We start from the raw sequence: 11,082 nt of genomic DNA, 5'->3' as shown, positions 1-11,082 counted from the left end.
CGTCCAAGCACCGCGTCGCCACATTCACCCACAACGTAGGGTCGCTGCCTGAAGCTAGACTGGGCGGTACCTGACAAAGCCAGAGAATTTTGTTCATGAGGTGGAAGGCGGCACGCTGCTGGTTCCGCCAACTCAGCTTTACAAACTTGGATACCGCGAAGAGAAGCTTGGCCATATGCACGGAGTGCGGTCTTGCCATTGACACCAGCACCAGCAGGAAGTCTAGCACCGGGAAGCGGTCGTGGATTTTGATGGCGACTGAGTCGTCAACGGACAGCTGGCCGATTACCCCGGCGCAGTCCACCAGCAGATCGAGATTCTTGGCCACCATGTCTGCCATCACATTGGCTTCCTCGTCTTTCTGTTCGCTGGAGACCTCGGCATCGAACGTAATCTGCATCCTTGCCGTGTCGGTCATAAGAATCTGAGGTATAGACTGCGCGAAAAGGTCAACGATGACGTTATGCAACCCCGCCTCGATGAGTCGTGCTTTGTGACCCACTCGCGTGGAGAGGTTCAAGGCGAGCTTGGCAGCAACGGCCTTGAGGTTGCGACCACCCCGTCTGAGTTGGCTGCTGACGATCGCCTCCACAGGCGAGCCGAGCAACGCCCTCCGCAAGTTAGCTCTGGTAGCCGTGATGTTCACCAGGCATGCCGTAGCCGCCTTTTGAACTTCCTCGCCGGCCTGGAAGTCGGTGGTTAGCCGCAGGACCTCCGGCAGAACCTTGGACACCGTCCAGTCCGTGAGAGTCTGAGTGTGGGAGTGGCGAGCACCTCACGGATCCCAAGCTGCCGATCGCTCGCAGCATATCCGCCTTGAGCGCCGCGGGCAGGTGAGAGGACGGCAGAACGAATTTGCCGCAGATCTCCAGGGGGAATTCTGGATAGACATCTCGAGAACTGAACAGCCTAAGGATGACGCGTCCAACGCAGATACCGAAGGCGCCGTCAAGCTTGGGTGGCAGCGCAGGCTTCATTAGCAGGCCTAGCGCATCTAGGGACTTGTCCCACGGCTTGGAAAAGTCCGGGGACCTGTAGTGTAATAGGAACGAGAGCACTTGCTCCACGGCCTCCCGAGCCCTCCCCTCCAACTTGATGAAGGCTTCAAAAACGTCGCATAGCGTGAACTCCGGTGCTGTTGGACCCTCATCGATGAACGTAGCCAAGTACTGGGCCACTTTGTAGCTCCACACATTTCGCTGCTGCAGCAGCGACGGCGTGTCGACTTCCGTGGGAAGCCCTGGAGGGTTTTTGACGATGGCATTCAGCGCCACTGCTGGACTGTTTGGCGTCTCGGTCGTCCCGCCAAGCTTAAGTATGATATAGTCAGCTCCATCCAACACCTTCTCGACTTTGAAAAAATGAACCAACGCCAGCACAAAACCCTTCGCTGACGCATGCCAGAACGGCTTCGTGCGTAGAGGCGCCGGCGTGAACATCGCCAACTGGCACGGCAGGGCTAGGCAGTCAGCCCAGCACTCAATAACGCTCTTGTACCAGGTATCATGGACGACGTAGGGTTGGAGGGAGTCCACCGCGAGATGCATCTCGGCTCGCAACTTATGCCACGAGGTGCGCGACCGGACTCTCGCTAGCTCCGCCATCTTCAACACAATGATAACGTCCCGAACCTGATCCATGAAAGGCGGAACTCGAAGGTGTCGAACGATACCAATAAACAAATTCCACTCGGGGGTCTGGAGTATGAGCTCCCAGGAGGTCCACTGCTCTATGGCGCCGCCGAAGTTCATCTTCTTGGGATGTAAGTTGCTGATTAGGGTGTTGGCGCCGGGAAATAGAGCGTAGAACCGACTCTCAACGTCAATAGCAAGATGCTGAATTTCCAAACGTGACTCAAACTCCAGCGCTTCCAGACTCTCCGGCAGCAGCGGTGTCACAGTTATCTCGCAGCCGCGGGGAGACCGAAACATACCTTTGGCCACAATCCGATAGTCGTCAAAAAGCCATACGCTATAGAGGTCTGCCACTGAGAAGGACAGCGTCTTGTAGAAGGGCTCGGGCGCCGTGTGGGCTGGCGTCTCCATGCTGGGTGGGACGCTGGGACGTTCGTAACGCATCACCACCATCTCAGGGGGTGTGAGGGTTCCCCGCCGGATTAGGGAGTCCGTTGAGCACGCAATATGCAGCTGCTGGAGCAGCTGGGGCCCGGACAAGCACCGTAGCGAGAGGGAGTCCACGCTCGAATAGGCCTCAGGTCTAGAGTTGTCCAGTTCCAGCACGATGATTCTTTTATGAAGAGCAAACGTAGTGACTCGTCCAATGCTTGCGTACGGCAGCTGAGATCTAGGCACCACATTGAACCCGTCACGGCGGAGGAAGTGCAAGAAATGCTGGCCCATAACCAAAAATAGTCTTCGTGTGGCTCCCTCAAAGTGCACTGTAATGAACTCGGCGTAAAACACAGCTTCCCCTACCAGCACTTCCAGCATCCGCAGGAAGGAATGGTTCATGTCGGTACGGATACAGAGCGAATTTCTAAAAATCTTTCACGTAACGCATGAAGCTGCCGGCAACCAGCAAGGGGAACCCGATTGTAGCTTCCACGAAGACTTTCACTGGCTTCGCGTCCAGCCTTATTTTCCCCCAGCTGACGGCCTCGTCCGGACGCGCACCGCTGTCACAACCATCGAACTCCTGAGCGGTGCTCATGTAGACTGCGAAATCGGCGCCATTCCTGAACATGTTGGCGTTGCAGATGTGGTGTTTTGCGATGCCGCCTCCGAGTACGATAATCCCAGACTTCTTGCAGGCAATGGAGACTTCGGTGACTCGACGGATATCTTCGACGACGTCGATACGTAAACCTGGGTTTCGGTATGAGTGGAAGTAGAGATTGTCTCCCAGAGAGCCATCCGTGATTCCAGGACAGAAGATGGGAATGTCGTTCTTGGCGCACCAGTACAGCAGTGATGACTCGTCGTTGATCCTTTCGCCTAGAAACTTAATCATCTTAGACGGAGTCCAGTTCATTCCCGCAGATTCCTGTTGGACCAACATCTCGTCTAACAGCGGCTGCAACCACTCCTCAAACTTGCAGTAGTTCTCGTTGGGCAGAAGAAGATTTCCTATGCGGTTCCACCCTTTGGGTCGAAGATCCTTGCCTTTGAAGTTGAAGTCGCCCAGATACGTGTCACCCAGACACTTAATCAGGTCCTCCTCGACGCCACCCGCACTAGTGCAGAAGACGTCGACCAGCTTATGCTTGGCCAGGAACACCAACAACTCCCGAACGCCAGATGATATCATGTTGGACGTGAAACTTAGCCAAATTTTGCAACGAGTCGTCTTTCGAACGGTGAGGTCTTCCCATTCGTCGCCCTCGACGTCGGGATTGAAGGGCTCGTCGCTGAGTCGCCACATTAGCATACGGTTGACTTCCTCAATGGCCAAGCCCAAGTTACTTGCCTGGAAACCTGATGTCTTGAAGTGGTCGATGAAGCTGTCGAGATTCCTCAAGGCTTGGACGTCACCAGAGACACGAACGCCGTCGAGCTTCTCACTTTCAACGAACACAGCGTCTGATCCAGGAATCATTAATGGGGTTTTGTTTGCGAGTTCAGTCACTAGTCACTGTAGCGTCACTCTCCCCATCCTTCGAGTCTCCTTCCAGGTCGCTCACGGTCCCGTCCAGCGCCATGAGGCGCACGAGGGTCGCGTCCACCTTCTTCTCAAGCCCTAATGACATATCAGTGGTCTCCATCCAGTTGACGCCGAAGTGGACCACTGGGTTGGCCTCAAGCGTCGTCTTGTCGTCGATTTCCAGCGTACTCTTCACCCGCGACTTGCGGCAGCTGCGATCTTCGCCGAGAACGCCCCAGGCAGGCACAAGCGCAGAGCTCTGTCCAAAAACTGCAGCGTTCTCCTCCGCGTCGGGAAAGAAGCCGTCCTCTTTCACAGGTGCTGTGGGGTCTGCGAAGTCCTGGGTGAAGGTATGGATGTAAGCCTCCTTCTCTTTCTTGGAAGCGACTAGTGCAATGTGATCTTCTGGATCTTCTATTTTGGCGATGACTTCCTCGAACAGCACGTCCTCCGCACTCGTGACCACATGTTCCACCTCGTCGTGCGTGTTGTCGTGTAGAATCCGCGTCTTGTACAGCTCGAAGTAAGCCTCACTGTCTACGTTAGCGTACTGCGGCTCAGTCAACAGAGACGAGACGCTGGTCCTCGCAAGGAACGACTCGCTCTGCACAGTGTCGAAATTCCCAGCATCGACCACCACGTCGTCCAGAAGTCGCTTCTGCAGCTGCGTCCGAAATATATTCTCCTCGATGGTGTGCTGCGACAACAGGCGGTATATGTGCACGTCACGGGTCTGTCCGATGCGGTGGGCGCGGTCCATAGCCTGCCGATCCATAGCCGGGTTCCAATCGCTGTCGTAAAAAATCACAGCATCGGCCGCTGTGAGGTTCAATCCGATGCCTCCCGCTCGGGTGCTAGCGATGAACAGAAAGATACGGGAGTTGTTGTTAAATCGATCCACCACATTCATTCGTTGCTCGGTTTTAGTGCTGCCGTCGAGTCTGACATATGAGAAGCCGTGCAAGTTGACGAACGTCTCTAGCACGTCGAGCATCTTCGACATCTGCGTAAACAGTAGGCACTTATGACCCTCCGATCGCAAACGTACTAGCAGGGCGCGAAGGACAGTAAGCTTTCCGCAATCGTCTTGGATGGCGACCCTAGACGGAAAGAGGATGTCACGAGAGGTGCCCAATACCTGAGCGGCCTCGGTGACCGCATCCGTGACGGGAGCGAGCTGCTGTTTGGCGTGGCAGACTCCCGGGCCAGATAACCTAATTTGAGGTCCTCGCCCGCTCATCCTGGGGTTCACAATGCAAGTAAAAAGTCTCGAGAGCTCGGAGGACCTCTCGAGTGATTCGACTGGAGTCGGGAACAAGTTTTTCACCAGAGGGCTGTGGTTCAAAACACTCTCGGCGGAACTGCTGTCGAGGTCCTTCGCGTGACAGAAGTATCGCCGCATATCCACGAGACGTCGTAGGTCCCCTCCAACCACCGGCGTCGTGTCATGAAGTATCGCCTGCATGGTAGTGGGGTCTCGCAGCGCGCCGCCCATCACGACCTCCGCACGCCCAGCGCGTCGGTTGTCAGCATCCTCCGCTGCCAGCTGCTGCTGCTTGCGAGCCCAGTCATTCACCGGAGCGTCGCTGATCGTCGCTCCGACGGATGCGGTTGACGGGAGCGCATGCAGCGGGATCGGGCACGTATGTGCCATCTGGGTGTTCCTTGGACCTTTTTCTAGGAACCCACGCCCGAAAATCGGATGTAGGGGGGGCGTTGGCGGCTGCACGGCCTGCCGCGCCAGGCTGTAAGTGTCTGGTCGCGCGTCATAGTCAGGGAAAGCCAGCCTCATCATGCGTTTACTGGCAAGCTCGACGAAGGGCGGCACGATACCTGGACCCATCAGCGGCGACACTGGGTAGGGTGTGGCGCGGTTAGACGGATACGCCACTTGACCACCCGATAACTGGGCCAACATCTGCTTGTGGGAGGCCTCTGAGATATGTCGGTAGGGCTTCCCAAGTGCTACTTCAAAGTAACTGGACACGAAGTCCTCCTCAGCCTGGAACCGGAGCCACTCGACATACTGGTAGTGAACCCATGAACCCGCGGCACGTATGCGGGATAAACACGGCTCAAGTGCAGATTTCTCTGGGGAACAGGCAATCATAGCTTCAGGGAGACCGAAAGATGGGTCCCCCGGGTCACCGAGGACGTCGTAGAGGCCCTCTTCTCCCCAGTAATACGATTCCGACGGAGGACAAGCAGCAGGGCCCACGGGATCTTCGAAGGTTGTGGAGAAGAAGGGATCTGGAGGCGCCAGATTTCGAAGTCTGGGTAGCAGCGCCCTCGCTGAAACGTGGGCCAAGGTTGAATCTCCCCGTACAGCTGAGGTGATCAACGATGTCAGAGGATGGAGAGAGAGGTCCAGCTTATCTCCTAGGCTGTGTAATGACGGAACACCAGACTCACCAGTCAGACACGGTCCAGTCAGCGCTTTCGTGAGGGGACAGCCACAAGCAGAGTTCCCGAGGGACGGTGGACTTGATAGTCAGCTCATCGACCTGCGTCGGCAGGTCTATCTGTCGAGACTCGAGTAGATCCGGGTGGTTGCACACCTTCCGGAGCTGCATGAGTACGTTCATCATGCCCATGTAGTCGCCTTTCTCTAGAGCGCCTCGTGAGTGCTTGGAGTGAAGAAAGTCGTTGTACAGCGCCTGAGTGAAATTCGCTCTTCGACCCTACTCGTTGACGCTTCGACAGGGGGCAGGGCAGCACATGCTCTAGCTTCATGGGCATTTCCTTCTCTACGACGCGCTTCAAGCGTCTTAGGAGGAAGGGTTTGAGGATGGCGTGCAATGATTGGATGAGAGGCTTCTCGCCCTTCACGTTCGCGTGCTCGATAGCGCTACTAAGGGGGTCCGAGAAAAGCTCGCGCCACTCAGTGGTGGAGCCGAACAGCTGCGGCATGAGGAAGTGCATCAAAGCCCACAGCTCACCCAGGCTGTTCTGCAGCGGCGTTCCTGTCAGCAGCAAGCGCCTCCGACTGTTGAATGAAAGTAGGGTCTGCCAACGCAAACTCTGGTCGTTCTTGATGTGATGCGCTTCGTCGAGGACGAGATAGTACCAGGGCTTTCGCTTAAAAGCGCTGGCATCTGCTACAGCGATGCTGTAACTGGTAATACAGACGTGAAACTTGAATGGGGCAGCCCACCCCTGCCGTTTTCGCTCGCGCTCCTTTTTGCTTCCGTGATACACGAGCAATTTGAAACCTGGGAGGAACTTTTCGAATTCGGCGCTCCAGTTATAGATGACAGACGTTGGAACGATTACCAAATGAGGGCCCCAGATGCGCTCCTTCACAGCCAAATGGGCCAAAAGCGCGATAGTCTGAACTGTTTTTCCGAGTCCCATTTCGTCAGCTAGAATCCCATTAACGCTGTTGTCGTGCAGGGCCACGAGCCATTGAAGACCCTCCAGCTGATACGGCCGCAGCTGAGCCTGTACTATTGCAGGACACTCCACGCGGCTGGCAGTGGCCACCTGCGTTGTAGCGAGTGCGCTGTGGACCTTTTTTTCCCGTTTCACCCCGTCAGTCCCCTTGATTCGCTTGATTGAGGGTGCTGGCTCATCGGCTCCGCGCTGTGCTTTTACACCCGGTAGTCGCATTACTTCTTCCTCGAGGTCCTTCTTGAGCATTTCTACCTCGTCCTCGGAGTTCTCTTCAGACGAGCTCTCGTCAAGCTCGCGATCCAGGTCCGCATCCTCCTCCTCCTGCGAACCCCAGTCGCCGTCGGAGACGTCCTCCTGCTCCGATTCCTCCTGCTCGGCGTCGCCTCCGGTTTGGAGGGACATAGCGATTTTGCGTGCGTATCTCCGAGCGTCCCGCACAAATGAACGCTGCCGAGCTAGTCGCCGCTCGTGGTAGCACTTTAAGAGCACCTGCGACGCTCTACGGGCCACCACGAGCTCTACGACCTTCCAGAAGGAGACCACCTGCTGCGCGATAGCCTTGCACTGCGTCCGACTGCGTCTCGATTCCTCCTCGCGGCGCTTGCTAAGTCGCTCCGCCGTAGTATGCACGTACTTCGCGGCACCCAGTGCTGTATGACGTGTCAGTTTTCCGCGAGCGACGCGCTCCGTCGACAGTGTCGCGGCAAGCCAACGGGCTTCTTCCAGCAGGAATGTTAGATGGCTTTCCGGAATCACAGGCTCCTTCGCTGGTGCCACTTTGCCCTGGCCCATCTGCAGCTGCACCGCCTGCAGCTTCCGTCTGTACTTGGCCAGGTCGGTCTTGGCGCGCTCGGCGAAGACCCCTGTAGGACAAAAGCTGGAATGGAAGTCCAACTGCGCTGCATCATGCACCAGTGAGTTGACCAAGTCATCAGCGGGCATGTCGTGTCTCTTCACCAGCGCCTCCACCAAAGCGTTGCCCGTAGGAAGGTCCTCGCTCTGGTCGCAAAGCAACCAGAACAGTGTTTTTCTGGCTGGCGCAGGCGCTGCGCGCGCTGTGGTGTCGTCTCCCACAGCACCTTTAGCGTATTCTAGACACGAAGGATCCGTGAGGACATACGACGTCACTGGAGGGGTGTATAGATCCGCAGGGTCGCGGTGCATAATCGCTTATTTCACACCAATACCAATTCACGTGCTGCTCGCTGACTACCGCTCTCTGATGCGTTCCATCTGAGCGGCGAAGGCAGCATCCTTGTGGTTGTCCTGTCGCTTACGCACAACTCGTTCTATCTCTTGAGCCATGCTTTCCACGGCGGGGTTGAATCGGCCATACGACCTCCGACATATGACCTTTACAGGCAGCGCAGTCGCCGCCTCGAACCGAGATCGGCCTCCCACAAAATCGTCTGATGGAAGATCCTTTTCAGATTTGAGGTGCTCGTATCCCTCGACGCACCACTCCATCCTCTCGCGCCGAGCAGCGTCCGCCTGACCTTGCTGCTCAGCGAAGGTCGCTTTCTGGAGGAATCGATACTGTGACAAGCCGCTGGCCATAATTCGCGTTTTGTGAATGGGTAAGAAGCGAAGAGGAGACGAACTGATCTCGGCTGCCAAGAGGTCCAAAGAGAACCAGACTGTCGCAGATCTTCTTGTAGACGCCGGGGACTCCGATTCTGAAATCAACTACGAAGACTTTTTTGAGGGAGAGTTTCAGGAGCCGGCCGACTTGGATGTCGAGGCGATCGACCGTATGGTGGAGGGCAATAATTACACCGAAGATTGGGAGGATCCAGAGGATGATGATGCGGATGATGCGATGTTGATGAAGGCATTGAACGACCAAGAGCTTCACGAAGCCGTTACTGACGACGACACTGAAGCTGAAGAGTCTGATGGAGATGACTTGGAGTCTGAGGTCGATGACTTGCAGTCAGAGGAGGAGAACCAGGATTCGGAGGAGGCTGCTGACGGCACCAATCGGCAGCTGGTGCAACAGCAGAAAGCCGTTGCTGACGAGATTGAGCGGCTTGAGCTGGGTCTCATTGCGGACAAGCACTGGACCATGCGTGGTGAGGCCTACGCCCACGAGCGACCCAAAAACTCACTCCTCGAGGAGGACTTGGACTTGCCGCAGTTCAACCGACCTCACACCGCCGTCGGTGAGTCGCTGGAGGACAAGCTTGAAGAGCTCGACGACGAGTCTCACGCGACCACCGACTTCGCACAGCGACTTGATGAGCGACTGGTTAAGGTCATCAAGCAACGGATTCAGGACGGACTTTTTGATGATCCAGAACATAAGTCGGCGCCAGATCCCAATGCAGCGAAGAAAGCCGAAGAGGCCGAGATCGAACTGGAGTACCAAAAGAGTAAGCTCTCGTTGGCCGAGATCTACGCCAAGGACTATGAACACCAGATTTTGAACACCACCACCGCAGCAAAGGGTCAGGAGCACTCGGAGGAGAAAACGGAGATCACGAAGCTTTTTTCGGAGGTCATGTTTACACTAGACAACGCCGTCTTCGACAACAAGGTGAAGGCGTTCTAGTTTGTATACAACAAAAAGCTAATTATGACTCGCGACGCCACATCTGACTGGGATTTCTCGTACCAGATTGAACCATACAACATCCGTAGCGGTAAGCAGAAGCCCCGACCTAGGGCTGCTTCCGCGGCGCAGCCCAGCCGTACACACGAGCGTCGGAGGCGTCCCCGCAGGTCTCGCGCCGTGTACCCGCCGCACCTGCAGGTAGGCCGGCCAGGTCAGCCGCTTTTCCTTCCGAACGGCATGTACCCGCCGCACCTGCAGGTTAACCAGCCAGGGCAGCCGCTTTTCGTTCCACAGATGATGGAGCCCCCCATGCCTCAGTACGCCTTCCAGCCTGTGGGAGGTCAGCCTGGTCAACCAATAGGCGGCCAACCAATGCTGCAGCCTGTTCTGGTGCCGAGAGATCCCAGGAACACCGCCGTGTCTGGCTATCCTATGCTACTGCCCTACTTCAATCACCAGTATGGCCAGGCTCTACCGCCTATTATGGACGAGACAGACGAAAAACGCCGGGACAAACATATGAGAAGACGACACCGAAGGAAGCATTCAGGTACGCGCACGCACGAGAAGAAGGCCAAACCCACCACCAGCAAGGAATACGACCACCACTCCCTTCGCAGTCGAAATCAAGTCGCGACGACGACGACGGTTAGGTCGCCCCGCCGCCGTCATCGATCGTCAACCAGCAGCCCGTCTCGTGACGAACGCAGCAGCCCGTCTCGTGACGAACGCAGCAGCCCGCCTCGGGACGAACGCAGAAGCGCGCCTCGGGACGAACGCAGAAGCGCGCCTCGGGACGAACGCAGAAGCGCGCCTCGGGACGAACGCAGAAGCGCGGTTCAAGAGGACTGCAGCAGCGAGCGACTCACTCAGGCAGACTTCCCCAGGATCCGATCCCCGTCGGTGCTGAGTTTCCCTACGGCGCTCTCAGACTGGGGCACCGTCCCCCCTGAAGACCGGATTGCTCTGGAACGGCGACGCTCGGCGCATCTCTTCCCTGACGTACGCCCTCGTCACCAGCTCCGAGGCAAGCATCGCAAAGGCTGCTGTGCATAATGTCATTACCATCTATGAACGTAGGGATACATGGGCTTGGGTACTCTTGGGTCTGGTCCGTATCGGTCTGGCTGGGTGGGAGGCAGGCGATATGCGGGACCCGTGGCCGGCGGCACCACATCCGCCGCCCAGTGCGGTCTGCCGCGCGTCACTGTCGCACTGGAGGGGTCGTACCGCCGGGTAGTGGCTGCTTGTGCCCAGTAATGACTCTCGGCTTGGCGGAGAGTCCGGGTAGGCATCAAACCGACTGATCCCTGAATAACGGACAGTGGTCTTGCCAGACATCGAGACTCCCCAAAAGGGCGGCTTTCCGCGTCTTCTCGGGTTTGAGTCTTTGTTGGGGCTTCCCAATGCTCATGCACCTCTTGCTGTGCATGTGCTCCCCGCTGTGCGTACGCTTCCCGCTGTTGGTGCGCAGCCTCCGCCTCTCGCTGTGCGTGCGCTTCTCGCTGTGCACGCTCCTCTCGCTGTGCACGCGC

General features: G+C 56.9%; 6 protein-coding genes across 9 annotated transcripts; 2 read left to right on the top strand and 4 right to left on the bottom strand.

Annotated features, from left to right (window-relative positions):
* Positions 1-24: 24 nt before the first annotated feature.
* Positions 25-2,471, bottom strand: KVP18_000745 (uncharacterized protein; the record flags this gene model as incomplete). Of its 2 annotated transcripts, XM_067950110.1 has the most annotated exons (3): positions 25-44; positions 76-751; positions 780-2,471. In XM_067950110.1, the coding sequence occupies 3 exons, from the start codon at positions 2,469-2,471 to the stop codon at positions 25-27; spliced, it is 2,388 nt and encodes a 795-aa protein (XP_067806282.1). The 2 variants fall into 2 exon arrangements, with proteins under 2 accessions (XP_067806282.1, XP_067806283.1); XM_067950111.1 differs by having other exon boundaries at positions 29-751.
* A 25-nt stretch (positions 2,472-2,496) lies between these two features.
* KVP18_000749 (uncharacterized protein) lies at positions 2,497-3,555 on the bottom strand (the record flags this gene model as incomplete). The annotated part of the gene is made up of 1 exon (XM_067950115.1): positions 2,497-3,555. One exon carries the CDS (start codon positions 3,553-3,555, stop codon positions 2,497-2,499), a length of 1,059 nt encoding a protein of 352 aa, XP_067806287.1.
* Positions 3,556-3,577: 22 nt separating this feature from the next.
* KVP18_000744 (uncharacterized protein) lies at positions 3,578-8,157 on the bottom strand (the record flags this gene model as incomplete). Of its 3 annotated transcripts, XM_067950108.1 has the most annotated exons (3): positions 3,578-5,984; positions 6,013-6,257; positions 6,286-8,157. In XM_067950108.1, the coding sequence occupies 3 exons, from the start codon at positions 8,155-8,157 to the stop codon at positions 3,578-3,580; spliced, it is 4,524 nt and encodes a 1,507-aa protein (XP_067806280.1). The 3 variants fall into 3 exon arrangements, with proteins under 3 accessions (XP_067806280.1, XP_067806279.1, XP_067806281.1); XM_067950109.1 differs by lacking the exon at positions 3,578-5,984 and having other exon boundaries at positions 6,009-6,257; XM_067950107.1 differs by lacking the exons at positions 6,013-6,257; positions 6,286-8,157 and having other exon boundaries at positions 3,578-5,710.
* Positions 8,158-8,202: 45 nt separating this feature from the next.
* On the bottom strand, positions 8,203-8,550 carry KVP18_000747 (uncharacterized protein; the record flags this gene model as incomplete). The annotated part of the gene is made up of 1 exon (XM_067950113.1): positions 8,203-8,550. The coding sequence occupies one exon, from the start codon at positions 8,548-8,550 to the stop codon at positions 8,203-8,205; it is 348 nt and encodes a 115-aa protein (XP_067806285.1).
* Positions 8,551-8,566: 16 nt separating this feature from the next.
* Positions 8,567-9,544, top strand: KVP18_000748 (uncharacterized protein; the record flags this gene model as incomplete). Its single annotated transcript, XM_067950114.1, has 1 exon — positions 8,567-9,544. One exon carries the CDS (start codon positions 8,567-8,569, stop codon positions 9,542-9,544), a length of 978 nt encoding a protein of 325 aa, XP_067806286.1.
* A 24-nt stretch (positions 9,545-9,568) lies between these two features.
* KVP18_000746 (uncharacterized protein) lies at positions 9,569-10,603 on the top strand (the record flags this gene model as incomplete). The annotated part of the gene is made up of 1 exon (XM_067950112.1): positions 9,569-10,603. One exon carries the CDS (start codon positions 9,569-9,571, stop codon positions 10,601-10,603), a length of 1,035 nt encoding a protein of 344 aa, XP_067806284.1.
* Positions 10,604-11,082: the final 479 nt, after the last annotated feature.

Source organism: the organism of the source record quoted next (assembly GCF_019968955.1).
Source record: "MAG: Porospora cf. gigantea A chromosome Unknown PgA_NODE_787_length_11082_cov_321.423, whole genome shotgun sequence".
In the NCBI taxonomy this organism is placed as follows: Eukaryota; Apicomplexa; class Conoidasida; order Eugregarinorida; family Porosporidae; genus Porospora; species Porospora cf. gigantea A.
The sequence above is the reverse complement of the archived record's forward strand: the minus strand, read 5'-3'. Positions and strand labels throughout refer to the sequence as shown.